This window comes from Chiloscyllium plagiosum, chromosome 22 (genome assembly GCF_004010195.1).
Source record: "Chiloscyllium plagiosum isolate BGI_BamShark_2017 chromosome 22, ASM401019v2, whole genome shotgun sequence".
NCBI classification, from domain to species: domain Eukaryota; kingdom Metazoa; phylum Chordata; class Chondrichthyes; order Orectolobiformes; family Hemiscylliidae; genus Chiloscyllium; species Chiloscyllium plagiosum.
In genome coordinates, this window is record NC_057731.1 from 13058815 (window position 1) to 13077269 (window position 18455).

At 41.8% G+C, this 18455-nt stretch overlaps 2 protein-coding genes across 2 annotated transcripts; both read left to right on the forward strand.

Annotated features, from left to right (window-relative positions):
- The first annotated feature begins 2631 nt into the window (after nt 1-2631).
- LOC122561375 (interferon-induced protein with tetratricopeptide repeats 5-like) lies at nt 2632-8152 on the forward strand. Its single transcript, XM_043713138.1, has 3 exons — nt 2632-2735; nt 5413-5475; nt 5652-8152. The coding sequence occupies exons 1-3, from the start codon at nt 2632-2634 to the stop codon at nt 7090-7092; spliced, it is 1608 nt and encodes a 535-aa protein (XP_043569073.1). The 3' UTR covers nt 7093-8152.
- A 1686-nt stretch (nt 8153-9838) lies between these two features.
- Nucleotides 9839-17806, forward strand: LOC122561376 (interferon-induced protein with tetratricopeptide repeats 1-like). Its single transcript, XM_043713139.1, has 2 exons — nt 9839-9939; nt 16366-17806. The coding sequence occupies exons 1-2, from the start codon at nt 9839-9841 to the stop codon at nt 17804-17806; spliced, it is 1542 nt and encodes a 513-aa protein (XP_043569074.1).
- Nucleotides 17807-18455: the final 649 nt, after the last annotated feature.

Here is an 18455-nt window from a genome sequence, read left to right on the forward strand (position 1 = left end):
GTCAAGTTTGAACGAGAAGGCAGAACGCCTTCTCCAACGAATGCATGCTTGTAGATTCGTTGTACCAGTTAAGATTCTGTGAATAAATTGCTGTCTGCGTCTAACCATAGTTGCCATTGTGAGCCTCTCCTTCCGAAAGAACACGCAAAGACGGGACCCCGCGGTTCCGTCTTAACACAACAGAGGAAACATCAAAGAAGCGCTTCGCAGGAGACTCTCAAGCACTGATGATGTCGCCTAGCCAGGGGACGAAATGTTTGCAACAAAAACTTCCAGCTCGGCGAACAGAACCACAACAACGAGCACCCGAGCTACAAATCTTCGCACGAACTTTGAGCCACAAAATTGGAGGTTGACTTTCAGACATTCAATCAAGTGAATGTTTTCTGAGTTCAGTTAGTTAGAGACAATCACAATTTAGACTCAAAATGCTTCACCAATGCTATTTGTTTCAGCTGCATGTGTGCCTGGTAGACTGCAGTGTAATAGCGAATGCGGCAGCTGAGATTTTTATTCACTTAACAATTAGTTCCTAACTCTTTATAAATCATGTAACAATAATTTAGACCCTTAAAGGTCCAGTGGTTGGGAGAGCAGAGATAGCCCTCAGTATGTACTGTGGGAACTTTTGGAAGTCTCCACACAGAGGCTCCAGGAGAATTAATTACATGGCAAATTTAAAGTTCGGATGACCGATTTGTCTGCTCCCAGGATACCTGAAACAAAACTCTCCCATTCTGGACTGTTTGATAGTTCTAACTGACCTATCTGGGTATTCATGCTGGAAAAGTCAGACAGAAAAAGTCCAACTCTAACTCTTGGGAAAGGATGCAACTAACTCCCTTGACCTCGCACCAATCCCCTCATCCACCCATTCGTTCATCCTGATTACCCAAATATCTAAACCAATCCAACTATCTGTCCAGCTCAACAAATGGCCAACTCGTGACTCAGAGACGATTTAATGAACCCAGATCTGACAACTCTTCCAAACTCAACCTGTATAAAACCCCTAAACGACCTACTCACTTCACCCATCTATCACCCTCAAACCACCTGCCTAACACCTCCCATTGGCAGGTACATCACTGGTGATACCGCCACTAGAATAGGCAGCAATGGTTTTAAATTTTCTGAACACCCTTCCAGTCACAGCTGACAATATCAGACTGTGGATACAGAAAGATCTGGTCCAGACAAAACTGAAACAGTTGGTGGTGATGGGGAAAGCGAAAAGGCTGTCACAAACTGAACTGAAACCATTTTGGACTCAGAGAGACCAGATCACAGTAGAGGATGATATATTATCATGGAGAGTAAGAGTGATTGTCCTGAGTAAAGGTAACTGCCAGTGTACAAGATAATGAGTTGATAGCCAGAAACTTTTTCCCAGGGCAGAAACTATTAACACGAGGGGTCATAGTTTTAAGCTGATTGGTGGAAAGTATAGAGGAGATGTCAGAGGTGGATTCTTTACGCAGAGAGTTGTGAGAGCATGGAATACGCTGCCAGCAGCAGTTGTGGAAGCTAGGTCATTGGGGATATTTAAGACACTGCTGGACATGCATATGGTCACAGAAATGTGAGGGTTCGTACATTAGGTTTACCTTACATGAGGATCAATGGTCAGTACAACATCGTGGGCTGAAGGGCCTGTTCTGTGCTGTACTGTTCTATGTTCTATGTTCTAGATATATTTGAAGTATTCAAAACCATGGTTTAGATATGGAGCAAATGTTCCCACTTGTGAAAGGATCAGAAATACGAAGGTGCAGTTTGAAGGAAAGGCTACACTTGCTAACATCCAGGAACATGCTCACCAACAGCAATATCTCTCATAAATGTTTTTGATCAAGGAGTAAGAAATAACCAATAATTCCCAAGTAAGGAAAAACTTCTAATGAAAAAGGATTGTATTGGAAATGAGAACTCGAGTTAAACAAGTTAGAATTTTAATTTTAATTTTTAAAATGTGACTTAATATGCGGTTGGCCATCATCATCAGATCGTTGGTGTCAACCAACTTACTGTTAAGGTAAATAGTGAAAGAGGCAAACGTGGTGAGGAAACACATTTTCATTCAGCATGTGATAAGGATGTTGAGTGTGGCGCTGGAAAAGCACAGCAGGTCAGGCAGCATCCGAGGAGCAGGTGAGTCATGTTTCCGGCATAAGCTTTTCATCAGGATTCCTGATGCCCGAAACGTCGACTCTCCTGCTCCTCGGATGCTGCCTGACCTACTGTGCTTTTCCAGCACCACTCTCTGGGCTCTGATCTTCAGCATGTGCAGTCCTCACTTTCTCCTCAGTGATAAAGATGTGGACTGTCCAAATTGTGATTGTGATGAAGGCAGGTTCAACTGAGGCATTCAAAAGGGAATTTGATGATTACTTTTAAATGTGCAGAGTTACGGACAGGAGTAAACAGAATGGTTTTTGGGGAGTGATAGACTGAGTGGCCTTCCTCTGCACTGTAACAATTCCAGCATTCTGCGATGCTGTTGTGGATAGATGTTTTGGAAAAACTGTACTTTAGGTTTACCTCACATGAGGATCTATACTGGTCTATACTGGCTGAACTCCACCAGGGTCATCCAGAAGTTTCCAAAATTGAAGACATTGGCGAGTAGTCATGTCTGGTAGCCAGGATTGGATGCATTGGTACACTAATGCCGAGACTGCCAATGAGGACACAAATTACTGTCAGCAGTACCCAACCTTCATGGGAATGGCTGGGTAAACCCTGTACTCATTGACTATGCAGGTGCTTTCATGGGCTCCATGTTCTTAGTCGTTGTGGGCACCCAATCAAAATGGCTGGATGTGCATAGAGTTCATTTATCAAACATGGAGGTGATGATAGAAAAACTGCACAAATCATTTGCAATACACTGACTCCCAGAAGTGTTGGTCACAGGTAACAGACAGGTAACATCATTTAACAACAAGAAATTTGAGTATTTCCTAAAGCTGAATGGCATTTGGCATGTGAGGACAGTTCCATATTATCTACCGTCCAATGGTCTGGCAGAAAGAGCAATCCAAACTTTAAAGGCAAGCTTAAAGAAACTGCTTGCAGCTTCGCTAAATACCAAACTGTCCCAGTTCCTATTTGATTATTGGACCACACCTCATGCAATTCCAGGGCTAGCTCCAGCAGGGTTATTAATGGGGAGAAGACTCTACACCAGGTTAAATCTGATCTTCCCGGGCCAGGGGATGTGAGGCTGAATAGCATCTGGAATACCAATGCTGGATGCAAGACTCTGCTAAGTGAGAGAGATTGTTTACTTTGGGGGATTAAATTGTTTTATAGAAACCACAGGAATGCCCCTGCATGGGGTGGAGGTAAGGCCAATGCAAGGTCAGGTGCCATGATGGTCCTGAACTAGTATGTGGACCATATGAAAGCTTGCAAACTTGCAAACTTACTCTTTGACCGCTTTTCCGACTGTTCCAGACCTCGTGGGTTCTCTCTTTCTGTCAGTTGTTGAAAATACCTCAGAATCCGGGATGGACATGGCAGATGTCGTCACCTTGATGCCGAGAGAGGAGACTGAATTTCTTCCAAAGTTAAAAATTACACAACACCAGGTTATAGTCCAACAGGTTTAATCGGAAGCATTAGCTTTTGGAACGTCGCTCCTTCATCAGGTGGTTGTGGAAGTCACAATTGTAAGACACAGAATTTATCACAGAATTTATTTTGCTATAAATTCTGTGTCTTACAATTGTTAACTTTGTACACCCAAGTCCAGCACCAGCATCTCCAATCAGAATTTCTTCCAAGATGTCTCTGGTGCAACAGGCAAGCTTGTTTGTGTTACATGCTGCCTGTATCAGAGGCAGAGTTGGAGAAACCTGACCTAGTGCTCAAGCACCCCAGGAGGAGCTACAAAAAAATAACAGAACTGGCCTATATCCTCAGACTCAGTAGGGGAGGGATGTAGTGATTGTAGCGAGCTCAGCCTGATGGACCTCATAGAATATGAGTTCCCTGATTGGATCAGGTTAATAGCCCCAATCAGGGAGTCCAGGCTGACAGATAGGAACCTGCCTTCATTGTTCAGTCCTTTGAGTATAGGAGTTGAGAAGTCATGTTGAGATTGTACAGGACATTGGTGAGACATATTCAAGAATACGATGTCCAGTTCTTGTCGCCCAGTTATAGGAAGAATATTACTAAGCTGGAGAGGGTTCAGAAGAGATTTATCAGGGTGTTGGAGATTATAAAGGTTTGAAGTTATAAAGAAAGGCTGGATAGTCTGGGACTTTTTTCACTGGAGAATAGGACATTGAGAGGCGGTCTTATAAAAGTTTATAAAATAACGAGGTGTATAGATAGAGTTAATAGTAGTTGCCTTTTCCCTAGGATAGGGATTTCAAGACTAGGGATTACTCCTTTAAGAAGAGAAGAGAGAGATCTAAAAAATACATAAGGGGCAAATATTTTACATGGGGTGATGTGTGCAATGAACTTCCTGAGGAAGTGGCTACAGGTAAAATTACAACATTTAAAAGACATTTGGATATGTGCATGAATAGGAAAGATTTGGAGGTAAATGGGCCAGGAGCAGGCAGGTGGGACTAGTTTAGTTTGGAACTATGTTCAGTATGGACTGGTTGGACTGAAGGGTCTGTTTCCATGCTGTATAACTCTATGGTTCCTTGAAAGTGGAGTCACAGGTAGATAGGAGAGTGAAGAAGGTGTTTGGTATGCTTTCCTTTAATGGACAGCACACTGAGTATAGGAGTTGGGAGATCAAGTTGTACCTGTACAGGACATTGATTAGGCCTTCTGGAATATTGTGTGCAATTCTGGTCTCTCTCCTCGAATGCCAATGCAAGACTCTAGTGGCTCAGTGGTTAGCACTGCTGCCTCACAGCGCCAGGGACCCAGATTCGATTCCTGCCTCGGATGACTGACTGTGGAGTTTGCACCTTCTCCCCGTGCCTGTGTGAGTTTCCTCCGGGTGCTCCAGTTTCCTCCCACAATCCAAAGATTTGCAAGTCAGGTGAATTGGCCATGCTAAATTGCCCATAGTGTTGTGGGATATGTAGGTTAGGTGCATTAATCAGGGGAAATGTTGAGTGATAGGGGAATGGGTCTAAGTGGATCCTCCAGCAGGATCTTTGATCTGAGGTGGCAATGCTTATGTTATCCCATTAGGTGCAAATATTGTGGTATTGAAGAATCCAGCAGATTTTCTTTCAGTTAACTTATAGGCACAAAGATTGCACAAGATCATAATGAACAGGACTGATATTTAAATATTAGATGAGAATAGAGCAATATGCATCCAGTAGGGTGACATGCTTCAAGTAATCCGAGGTAAAATGGATTCTGAGATCTTATTATTCTCAGGCTACCTGCTATGATGCTGTGATAATATCATGAGCAAATCTCTTAAAGGTATACTGACCAAACTGTCTGTGAGACCTTACAAAACAGCACAGCACAGCACAAGCTTCACAGGTCAGTTGGACTTTTTGTATCATATTTGGCTTCAGTTTCTGATTATTATTCATGCTGTGAAATACTTTTGAGCTATAATCAGCTATTCAGGTTTTCTCTGTTAGCTGGCCTGCAATTATTTCACAAGCGCCAAATGTTTAATAAAACCAATAAACCTTTCCACCTGTTTCTTACAGTGACACCGCAAGGGATTCCCTGAAAGAGAAACTGCTTCAGCTACAATGTCACTTCACGTGGACCCTGCAAGTAGAGGATGTGGAGTGGGATGATTTGCAGGAACGAATACATTACACAATTGAGGCTGACATTGTGCAATATAAAGTCATGCCTTACAATCTACTTACTTTTGTCAACTGCGTACGAGGTAAACATGAGGAGGCATTCGATAATTTGTGGGAAGCTGAGGAGATTCTGAGGAAGGATCACAAGTCGAATGTTGAAAAGTGGAGCATCATCACCTACGGAAACGCAGCCTGGGTCTATTACCACGTGGGAGAAGTGGCAGAGGCTCAGGCCTACCTCAACAAGCTGGAGAGGATCTGCCAACAGTTCCCTGATGCCTCTCGCTTTACAGCAATGACCCCTGAAGTATACGGGGAGAAGGGTTGGTCCCTGTTGAGATTTGGCTGGAAATATTATGAAGAGGCAAATGAGTGTATTGAGAAGGCTCTGGAAGCAGATCCTGATAACATTGAGTGGAATACAGCTCACGCAACCTCTCTGTTCCGACTTAAAGAAAATATTGGAGACCCTCAGTGTCCTGAGCACTGCAAAGTAGTGAAGCAGTTACAACGGGCATTGGAACTGAACCCAAAGGACTCTCTTCTCAAGGTCACGCTGGCTCTAAGACTACAATATTTCAAACAGGAAGAGGAATCTCACAGATTGTTAGAAGATGTGCTCCTGAATTCTCCTGATGATCCCTATTTAATTCAATATGCGGCCAAAGCTTTAAGAGAGGAAGGATCTGTTGAACAATCCTTAGAGATGTTGAAAAAGGCACTGATGTTAAGACCAAACTCTGGGCTCCTTCACCACCAGATCGGTTTATGCTACAAAAAGAAACTGTTTACACTGAAGAAAACACCTTATAAATATAATGCTTATGAGGAAAGGAAAAAACTGATTGAACTTTGCAAATATCATTTCCAAACAGCCTATGATCATAAACCCTCACTTGTAACTGCAATCCTTGATCTGGCAGAACTCTTTGCAGAATGCAAAGATTATTCCAAAGCTGATGAGATCTACGAAAACCAGCTCAGAAATAAAGATTGCAACCGTATAAACAGACAGTTAATTCATTGGAAATATGGATTGCACCAGTTAAAAAGGAACGGATTCTTACAGAGAGCCATTTATCACTTCAAGGAATGCCTGAATCTCAAGGTGAAGAGCAAAATGGATATTCACTGTCGAGCAAAACTGAAAGAAATTGCTGAAGAACGATTGAATGAATATTCAAGAGACAGTGTCGCCTTTGGTATATTGGGACTATTACATCAACTGGATGGCAAGAAATCCAAAGCCATTGAATTCTTTCAGCGAGCCCTGGAGTGCGATTGTGACAATGAAGAATTTCAAAGTGCTCTCAGTGAACTAAAGGAGTCTGCATAGGAAAATATATCTCTGATGTTTCTGGGAAATTGATTCCGGGAAATTGATTCCCATTTTTGGTGTGTGGTTTTGAGATAAATAGTTTTAAGATTAGCTGGCAGACCCATTCCACCAGACAGAAATGGGCAGCCAGTGTAAATAAGAAAAGGTCCTATGTACAGAGGTTTCCCAGGCTTCTCCCCATTATAAAAAGCAACAGAGCATCCCTCCTCCATTTCCGCTCACTGTGTGGGGAGGCCAGCAACATCCTGGAGGTAGCCTCCTTGTACAATTGTCCATGGAGCCAATTGGAACTGGAGGTCCATGTGCTAAAGTGAGGGACAGAGCAGAGAAGGTTACCTACAAATCCCAATGGGCCTCCAGGAGGACCCGGATTGCTCGGCCTCTCTGCTTTTATATCTTTGACTTTGCTCCATGTTAAGGTGCCCTCTCAGTCTCTGAGACCCAACCTGGCTCCATATTGCTCAGCTCACTCAATGAGATTTCAATGCTACTGGCTCTCTGGTTAGTAAAAACCATGTCCACCTGCAATTTTAATCTGATGGTGAGGACGCATTCAGGCAATTCTCAATTAGAACCAGAAACATTGCTAAATCTGTCCCATGACCCGTAGTATGAACTCAGGATCCCTATATGAGCCTGACGCTGGCGACCCCTAGCCCAGTATAATATCCTGACCATTCATCAGTGTCACTTTGCCATTCATGTACTCTGTCATTCTCTATTTGTTCAGGCAATAGTAATTGTAACCATAATTTTGGGAGTGAACAACTTTTGCACTAATGATATTAACTCATTTCAGTGACTGAAACCGAAAAGATCATGGTTAATGTTGTATTTTTGACTCTTAAAACAAATGTACCAAACATGATGACAGTGATTAGTAAACAAAATGATGATTATTGAAGAACAGTAGAAATCTAGAAGAGTTCTTTATTTACCGTCATCAGTTCTAATGAACGCACCATATGGTAACTTGTGTCATTCCTGTGATTATGTATAACAAACTATTTGCATATTTAGCAATATATTAGTCAGTATATCTACAGCACAAAACACATTCCCCTTTCCCTAAATAGAACAATTTAGATAAATTATAACCTATTTACAAATAGAATAAGAAAATTGTCCTTATTTACAAATGTATTATCACCTTCATTAATTGCACAAGTTTCTCTGAAAGTGTAGGTGGCGTGCTGACTCAACCTAATCTGGTAATAGTGAAACTTTGCTGAGATTTGTGCTTGTCAACTCTTTCCTGTAGATGCGATGCCTGATTTGCCAACTATCTCGTTCTTGAATCTTATTCTCACTCTTTCCTGACACTGCAGGAGTGTTGGAGAGTCATGAAGCACAGAAGAGGCCCCTTGGCCCAATGAGTCCATACCTCCCTATCTATGCTAATGCCACTCTCCAGCACTTGCCCCATATCCTTGAATGTTGTGCCATTTCAAGTGTTCATCTACACATCTTTTAAAAGCTGTGAGGTTTCCCAAATCAACTGTCCTCTTAGTCAGTGTATTCCAGATTCTCAACAACCTCTGGGTGAAAAACAAAACTTTTCCTCAGGTCCTCTCTAAACCTCCTGCCTTTCACCTTAAAATTATGCCCCTTGTTATACAGGGTCTTGGTGAGGCCACACCTTGACTATTGTGGGCAGTTTTGGTTTCCTAGTCCGAGCAAGGGAGGGAGTCCAGTGAAGGTTCACTCGACTGATTCCTGGGATGACAGGACAGAATATGAAGAAAGATTGGATACTATTGGAAGGATGTTGTGAATCTTGAAAGGGTTCAGAAAAGGTTTACAAGGATATTGCCAGGGTTGGAGGATTTGAGCTATAGGGAGAGGCTGAACAGGCTGGGGCTATTTTCCCTGGAGCGTTGGAGGCTGAGGGCTGACCTTACAGAGGTTTGTAAAATTATGAGGGGCATGGATAGGGTAAATAGACAAAGTCTTTTCCCCGGGGGTAGGGGAGTCCAGAACTATTGGGCATAGGTTTAGGGTGAGAGGGGAAAGATATAAAAGAGACCTAAGGGGCATCCTTTTTACACAGGGGGTGGTGCGTCTATGGAATGAGCTGCCAGAGGAAGTGGTGGAGGCTGGTACGATTGCAACATTTAAGAGGCATTTGGATGGGTATATGAATAGGAAGGGTTTGGAGGGATATGGGCCAGGTGCTGGCAGGTGGGACTAGATTGGGTTGGGATATCTGGTCGGCATGGATGGGTTGGACCGAGAAAGAGGAAGAGATTGAGAACATTGGGGCGAACATGGATGTCATAGTCCTGGTGCAGGGTGTTTGCTAAGTGGTGAGGTTTCCTGAGATAATGAGGACATGCAGGGTTAGAGGTGTGAGAGTTAGGGGTGGGTGAGAGAAGATGTTACAGGTAAATGCGAGAATGACAGAGCATGAGCCTTGCTGGGAGGTGGGTGCAGTAACAGAGATAGAGTGAGGGTGAGACAGCAAGGAGGTCATTGGCCTTTTTTACAGCACTGCTGGCTGTTTGTCCACATTCTGGGGAAGGCACTGATCGGGTGGTGACTGGTGGTATTGCCTTATCTGCTGCTCCTCCAGGAAGAGGCTGACCCACTTTCTCACCACCGGCTTAACCAGAGCCCCCAGATCCCTGTCAGAGAATCATAGTGCCACCTTTGTCTTTCCCAGTATGTTCCCAATCTGTCCCTTGACCCATCATGGCAACTTTGGCATACCAGCTTTCATCTCGATGCATAGGGCCTTTTAAAGATGGTGTGGGCACCAGGGATACAATTAGAAAAACTCCCTCCAGAAAACTCAACACAAACTGCATTTAATCAACAAAAAGAAAAGATTCAACTCAGAGTAAGGTAAGGAATGGTTGGAGACTGGGGATAGTCCATTGCTTGCCTTCTTCTTCAGATGGAAAATAGACTGGGGAAGTGGAGGAAAACCTGGGAACAGCTCTTTCCCACTTTGGCTAGAAAGTAGGATACCACTATCACAGACCACTGAGATTAACTCTAAATGCCAAACATCCATTCCTCTCTGGGATCTGTGAACCACCTTGAACTCTTATTGATTGGATCCTTTTCTTGCCTGTTTAGCTCATACATTCCACATCTAAACTACTCATACCTAAACTACTGCTTCTTCATAAACATAGTAAGCATATGCGACTACCTGTCTTAGACATTTGTGTCTCCTGAACCCCATACTTACCGCAATGATTGCCACCCATGGGGCGGTACGGTGGCTCAGTGGTTAGCACTGCTGCCTCACAGCCGCCACACACCCGGGTTTGATCCCTGCCTCGGGTGACTGTGTGTGTGGAGTTTGCACATTCTCCCTGTCTCTGTGTGAGTTTTCTCTGGGTGCTCTGGTTTCCTCCCAAAATGCAAAGATGTGCAGGTCAGGCGAATCGGCCATGCTAAATTGTACATAATGTTAGGTGCATTGGTCTGGGTTGGTTGCTCTTTGGAGGTTCGGTGTGGCCTTGTTGGGCTGAAGGGAATCTAATCTTGTAAGGTGAACTTGGGCTGCTGATTGACTCTGCTTATATGTTCAAGTTTTTCACCAGATACATTTCCTCAAATGGGAATTAAACAAGGATAAACTCTTTATTCACTGGATAAAATAAATATTCATAAAATGGGAAAAACTGTTTTATACTCAGTTTCACTTTTTCAGAAAAAGCATCAAATACAGAAAGACATAATAAACAGTATTTGATTATCTCTGCCTAAAGCCATTTTTTAATCATGAGTCCATTTGCAAACAGTTAATTTGTTAGTTTAGAGGGGACACTTAATGCACTGATTACCAATTCATTAAATTCACTTTTTTTTTCAATAAATTATTCTTCTGCTTTAACATTATTTGCAAACTGAGTTTCAATTTTTCCTTCACTTAGATGATGATTGATTAAACCAATTTATAACAGACATATAAAAGCAAAATACTGTGGATGCTGGAAATCTGAAACAAACAACAGTTAGAAGAAACTCAGCAGGTCTGGCAGCATCTGTTCAGAGAGAAACAGAGTTATTGCTTTATGTCCGATATGACAGGTGGGATGGTGCCCCAGTGGGGGGCTGCCTCACAGAGCCAGGGACCTGGATTTGACTCTATCCCTGTGAGACTGCCTGTGTGGAGTTTGCACACTGCTCATGTGTGTCTGGGTTTCCTTCCACAGCACAAAGATGTGCAGGTTAGGTGGTTTGGCCATGCTAAATTGTCCATCGTGTCCTGGATTGTGTAGGCTAGGTGGATTAATAATGGTACATGTGGGGTTATGGGGGTAGGGTAGGGGGCTGGGTCAGCATGGGATGCCCTTCAGAGGGTTGGTATGGACTCAATGGGCTTCCAGACCATAGGGAATCTGTGACCTATGACTTGTGCTCAGGTCACCATCATTCCCTTTTAGATATTTTCACACAACCTGTTCAGAGACATTATGATACATGTTTAGGACTTGAGCCTGGACCTTCTGGCCAGAGATAGGTACACTACCATAGTGCCGTAAAGAGTTTTTTCAGAAAACTTTCCTTTTGTTCTCTGTCTGTTATAGTTACCTGTTCATGAAGTTGATAAACAGTGCCACCTTGTGACTAGACAGAATTACATTATCATTAGAAGACAATACAGTTGCAAAAACTCACTTGGCTATTTCAAGCGGCAAGTAAAAACAATCCTGAATAAAGGGCTTTAATCAAAACCATTGTTTCAGGGTGATCACATTACAATAGTCATACCAGTGACTGCACTTCACTCAGTGGTGACCTGACACTATGAAAGATGCCTCATATAAATGTAATTGTGTTTTTTATTTAATTGAATAAATAGCAGTACAAACAGAAAAAAAGGTAACAGATAAGCTGAGCTTGATAAAAACAGTGCAATAAAAGATGAAGTTTAAAAGTTGACAATGCTCTGGAGTTACCTGGTCTGGATGGATTGCATATCAAGCTGATGAGGGAAGTGAGCTTGGAGACAGTGGAGACACTTTCTGAACCCTCCAACTCACCTTACACAGGAGAGTGGCTCCAGAGAACTGGTGGATTAGAAATGTCACAGCAATGTTCCAAAAAAGGAGAGAATGATAAACTTCACAACGATCCAGCAGCCAGCCTAACCTCAGTGTCTGTGAAACTTTACAGATAATAATTTTCACTCAGAAAAATATATCAATAAGCGACAGACAATATGGATTTATTAAAGGAAAACATGTCTGACCAACTTGATTGATTAAAGGACAGGAGCACTTAAAGATGGACTTTTAATAGGTGCTTGCTACAAATCACATAGATTTGTTCGCAAATTTGAAAGAGCAAGATTGATGAAACGGTGGCTGTTTGGCTGCTAAATTGACTAGACAACGGAGCAAAGTGGTGACTGTTGTTCTTCAGACTGAAACCCAATGTATTGTTGAGTGGAGTCTGGGACCCTTGCACCGATGAACACAATAATGTAATTGTAAACCTTTGAAGAACTGAGAAGAGGAGAAATGAGAGTCGATGAATTCAATACCAAATAAAATTTAGAGAGATATATAAAGAGAGAGAAAGAACAATTGATTTAAAGGAGAATAAAAAAAAAACAGAAGAGAACCATTTATAGTAACAGGAAATGTTTGACATATTTGAAATCTCCAATAACATTCCCCAAAGGAACATGACTCCAATAATTATAACTGGTCACTTCCTTGATGAGACAATGAGCAATCAATACCAATTCTCACTTTATTAAAACTGCACTTACACTGTCAACTATTAGATTTGATTTTCTGTGGCAAATTTAATTTGCAAGTGCAATAAATTAGAAACCCGTTGTGAGGTTAAGTGTACGATACTGTTTTCAAAAATACTTGAACCAATTCTGAAAATTTGCCATTCACAGAGTGTATCTCACTGTTTATAATTTCAAACACCATTTTCTTTAATAAATTCCATCCAAAGGTTACAATACCAGTGGGTATCAACAACCACACTGGGAAAAGTAACAGGATCATACAGAGAATGGAGTAAAAGTCGGGAGTTATTGAGAGAAGTGCCTTCTTTAAATCTTCGTTGTAACCCATCAAATTGATGTTAAACATGTAAGGAAATTGGTAAACTGGAGACTTTTTCTTCTTTTATGCATTAAACCCAAATTTTCATTCTTAAATTTAAACAGCAGACAAAGTGGGGAGAGATTTTTCTGTGTATGATAGCCTGCAATGTAATAGCTGACTCATCTGAACCTGACAAGGCACAGACCATAGAGGTTAGTGGTCATCAAACTCATTTCAAACATGATATTGGATTGAGTGTTCCTGTATCATGCATGAAATCCCACTTCTCATTTAATCTCATGAAGTGGATGGAGCATCTCCAAAAATCAAAGAGATGCCAAAACTGCCCTTGTGGCTTTCCAGAAAAGGAATACATTGTCCATAATCAGCAGGATTTCTTGATGAGCAAAAAGACTTTTTTTTTACACTCTGAACCTCCTTCCCTGAGTTCACAGAGAGCAAATGTAGCTTCCAGAAACAAATACTCTGAAATATTCCTAAATTTCAGCAAATGTTTATCAGAATATAATCTTAGGTTATAATATAATGTGCCTAAACCTGTATAGACCTAGGGAAATTCCTCATTCTTTAATATGAGAAGCAAGCAAAAATAATTACAGAAGTTGTCCAAAATGGGTGTCATTTCGCAAGTGGCAAGTCAAAGGATTGGTATTCGGGCATGGTCATTGTACCAAAATCTGATGGTTCTATCAGAATATGTCAAAAAGTGTGGTGCTGGAAAAGCACAGCTGGCCAAGCAGCATCTGAGGAGTAGGAAAGTCAACTTTTCAAGCATAAACTCTTCATCAGGAACACATTTCAACTCTGTTCTCCAGCATCTGCAGACCTTAGATAACCCAACAAGGCTGTGGTTGGAGAAATCCACCCTAAATCTATTGGCGATGAGAACTTTTCGAAATGCTGTAAAAGCAAGATCTTTACTTAACCTAATGCCAACAGTGGATTCAGGCAGGTTCATTTTGGGAAAAATCTGAAACGTCTACTCCGTGTGGGAGGTATTGCTTCAACAAATTTGCAACTGCTTCCTCTCCAGTGATCATCCAATAGAACATGACCAACATTCTCAAGGGTTGAACTGAGTTATTTGTTGTTGTGGATGATGAGCAATGTAGAAGTAACAGAAGTTCATGACTATACAATGCATGCAGTGTGGAAATGTTAGCAGGCAACATGGCTTCCCATCCAAGCACTCTATTCAATTCTGGAATATTACAATGACAATGATAGTATAAAATCAGATCCCCAAGAAACAATGGCAGTAAAATATCTCCTACTGTAAAGGCAGTACATAACTTACAAAGATTTATGGGAGTGGCAAACCAGTTAGCAAAACTTGGCAATTATCACCAAGATCTTGAAATGTTTACTCATGGGACTCACAAGAAGCAGATCAAAGACATTCTGACTTCCAGTTACATTTTGTGTTTAATGTTTTCTTTTAGAGTAAGAAGATAAATTGATGTTATTTTCTTTAAATAGTGGAATTTAGGAATTCTCTGTCACTCATATTTTAACATTACGAGTTTTTCTGGGTGTTTAGTTTAATTAACAGAAAAGGTTTGCCTCTGTATGGTAACGATGCAGACTCGTTATTCCGCTTTTTGACTCAAGGGTACCTGAGCATCATTAAAGTAGAGCTCAAGATCAAACCAGGAATTAGCAAACAGATAGGAGAGCTTCTAAACAGACTGTCCGACATGAGCCAGACAAAACCACAAAACAAGGGCTCCATTGCTTCCTATTATATTTCCCACCAGACCATAGGAGTGTGCTGAGAATGTGTTATCTATTTGTGTCAGGAGGATGTTCAGAAACTCAACTGGACTCACCACATAAACACAGTGGCTACAAGAAACAGTCAGAGGCTAGGAATACAGCGTTGAGTAACTCATCCTGCGACTCCTCAAAGCCTGTCCACTATCTACAAGGCACAAGTCAGGAGTGTGATGGCATACTCTCTACTTGCCTGGATGACTACAGACCCAAGAAAACTCAAGAAGCTTGATACCATCCAGGATAAAGCAGCATGCTTGGAATGCCACCACAGCCACAAGCATCCACTCCCTCCACCACTGACAATCAGTAGCAGCAGTGTGTATCATCCACAAGATGCGCTGCAGAAATTCATCAAAGATTCTCAGACTGCACTTCCAAACCCATGACCATTTCCAACCAGAAGGACAAAGGCAGTAGCTACATGGGAACACCACCATCTTCAGGTTCCCCTCCAAGCCACTCACCATCCTGACTTGGAAATATATGCCGTTCCTTCACTGGCGCTAGGTCAAAATCCTGGAATTTCCTCTCTAATAGCGTTGTGAGACAACTCACAGCAAGTGGGCTCCAGCAGTTCAACAAGCAGCTCACCATCACCTTCTCAAGGACAACTAGGGATTGGCAATAAATGCTGGCCCAGCCAGCGATGGCCACATCTTCCAAAAATGAATACTTTTTTAAAACAAAATCACTGAGTCTTTATTTGGTGCACTGTACATTCCATAAGAGTTGTTTAATTTTCATAGTAATTCCAAAACAATTAACATACAGTTAATTCTTTTATGAAGTCATTATTATTCCAATGCAGCAAAAGCAAGCATGCAGCCAGTTCTAAATAACACAAAGAAAAAAATAATCCCAGGAGGAGTTGATATTTTGTATTGTGATGTGCTTTGTTGCTTTTGGGGTAAATTATAAGCAATCTGCTGTTTCAGTTTTCATCTCTTGAATAGAATTCTGAAAAGTTACCCGAAAAAAACTAAAAGATATCGAGGGTATAAAATCTCTTTGAGCAGCTTAACTCACCTAGTTTTGTGCTTGCAGTTAATCAGTGAACAGAGGTGGAAGACACAGAAGCCTTCCCTTTATTCAGATCATGTGGTAAGAGAGATTCTCATTGTAAATAACAGGGATAGTAATAGTATCTGCTGTAGCTCTTTGGAAACACTCCTTTTTCAGAATCTGTGGGTTGTGGCAGCACAAACACACTGTTACTGTTGGAGAAATTAACTTTCACATGTGGTGTTACACCAGGGCCTCGAAGACGCTGGTTTCAGCTGCTTGAGGCCTCAGGTTTTTCCCTCAGCCCTTCTTGTGCCAATGCTGAAGAGAATGTAAGGCTGGATGATAGAGGTACCTGGGATTGTGGTGTTAAAGTGCATTTGTGTCGAAAATGCCCATGAATGATTAGAAAAAAACAATAAATATTTCCACCTGTTTCTTACAGTGACACCGCAAGGGAGTCCCTGAAAGAGAAACTGCTTCAGCTACAATGTCACTTCACGTGGACCCTGCAAGTAGAGGATGTGGAGTGGGATGATTTGCAGGAACGATTAAATTACACAATTGAGGCTGACATTGTGCAATATAAAGTCATGCCTTACAATCTACTTACTTTTGTCAACTGCGTACGAGGTAAACATGAGGAGGCATTCGATAATTTGTGGGAAGCTGAGGAGATTCTGAGGAAGGATCACAAGTCGAATGTTGAAAAGTGGAGCATCGTCACTTACGGAAACGCAGCCTGGGTCTATTACCACGTGGGAGAAGTGGCAGAGGCTCAGGCCTACCTCAACAAGCTGGAGAGGATCTGCCAACAGTTCCCTGATGCCTCTCGCTTTACAGCAATGACCCCTGAAGTATACGGGGAGAAGGGTTGGTCCCTGTTGAGATTTGGCTGGAAATATTATGAAGAGGCAAATGAGTGTATTGAGAAGGCTCTGGAAGCAGATCCTGATAACATTGAGTGGAATACAGCTCACGCAACCTCTCTGTTCCGACTTAAAGGAAATATTGGAGTCTCTCAGTGTCCTGAGCACTGCAAAGTAGTGAAACAATTACAACGGGCATTGGAACTGAACCCAAAGGATTCTTTTCTCAAGGTCACGCTGGCTCTAAGACTACAATATTTCAAACAGGAAGAGGAATCTCACAGATTGTTAGAAGATGTGCTCCTGAATTCTCCTGGTGATCCCTATTTAATTCAATATGCGGCCAAAGCTTTAAGAAAGGAAGGATCTGTTGAACAATCCCTAGAGATGTTGAAAAAGGTACTGATGGAAAAACCAAACTCTGGACTCCTTCACCACCAGATCGGTTTATGCTACAAAAAGAAACTGTTTACACTGAAGAAAACATCTTATAAATATAACACTTATGAGGAAAGGAAAAAACTGATTGAACTTTGCAAATACCATTTTCAAACAGCTTATGATCATAAACCATCACTTATTTTTGCAATGCTTGATCTGGCAGAAATTTTACAGGAATGTAAAGAATATTCCAAGATCGATGACATGTATGAGGACCTGATCAGAAACAACAGCTGCAACCATTTGAATAGACAGTTATTACTTTGGAATTATGGATTGTACCAACTGTATGTGAAGAGATCCCAGCCCAATGCTATTGTTTATTTTAAAGACTGCTTAAAAATCAGAGTGAAAAGAAGCCAGTTTGTGAAATGCCAAGCAAAACTGAAAGAAATTGCTGAAGATCGATTGAACGAGTATTCAAGAGACAGTGTTGCCTTTGGCATATTGGGATTTTTGCACCAATTGGATGGCAAGAAATCCGAAGCAATTGGATACTTTCAGAGAGCCCTGGAATGTGATCGCAACAATGAGGAATTTCAGAATGCTCTCCAAGATCTAAAGGAGGCTGCATAAAATCTGTCTTTGATTCACTGGAATATGAATCTGCATTTGTAAGAAATAGTTCAAACCTAATTCGAAAATGCTTGACATATTGACCAGTCAAGATTTTCCAGATTTCGGGCAGTGAGTGAAGAGGAATTGTGGGGGAGGCATTGGAAAATAGTGATGCCCTCACTAATAAATCCCTCCTCCATCTTACATGTGGGCTAACTGACATATGTGGGCAACCACCCCCTTACCAATTTGAATTTAAATGTGTTGCTCTTCAAGGCACCTCTCATGTTGAGAACCCCTCACAATCCCCTATCTACCTCAGCAGTGCACAGCTCTCCCAGTGAGGCTGGGCAGGCTCTGGGGCTATCGGATCTCTGACCGGCCTGACAGCACTGACACCATTGTGGATGACAAACTGGGGTGCCACTGATTAGAAGGCACCTCCAAGAAAGTAACTGAATGGATTCCTCTGCTGCTGAGTAAGGAGTTGTGGTCTCCCTTTTTGATCCTGATGCTGAGGGTCTGTGACAGAGACTTAAACCCCCCATCTTTGTAATTACTTTAGTTCACTATTGATTTTGTGTTTCCATTTGCTAAGGTGACACTGATTATAGCCTTTGATTTTTAAGTTAACAGGTTTTGTACTTAATTAATTAACTAATTGCAA

Bases quoted from the DNA above. Each gene is read 5' to 3' on its own strand.
- LOC122561375 (XM_043713138.1), top strand. From the start codon at position 2,632: ATGTCTGGTAGCCAGGATTGGATGCATTGGTACACTAATGCCGAGACT. The intron at 2,736-5,412 runs GTAAACCCTGTA...AATCTCTTAAAG, and splicing joins ACCTTCATGGGAATGGCTGG to GTATACTGACCAAACTGTCT. The intron at 5,476-5,651 runs GTCAGTTGGACT...TGTTTCTTACAG, and splicing joins GCACAGCACAAGCTTCACAG to TGACACCGCAAGGGATTCCC.
- LOC122561376 (XM_043713139.1), top strand. From the start codon at position 9,839: ATGGTGTGGGCACCAGGGATACAATTAGAAAAACTCCCTCCAGAAAAC. The intron at 9,940-16,365 runs GTAAGGAATGGT...TGTTTCTTACAG, and splicing joins AAGATTCAACTCAGAGTAAG to TGACACCGCAAGGGAGTCCC.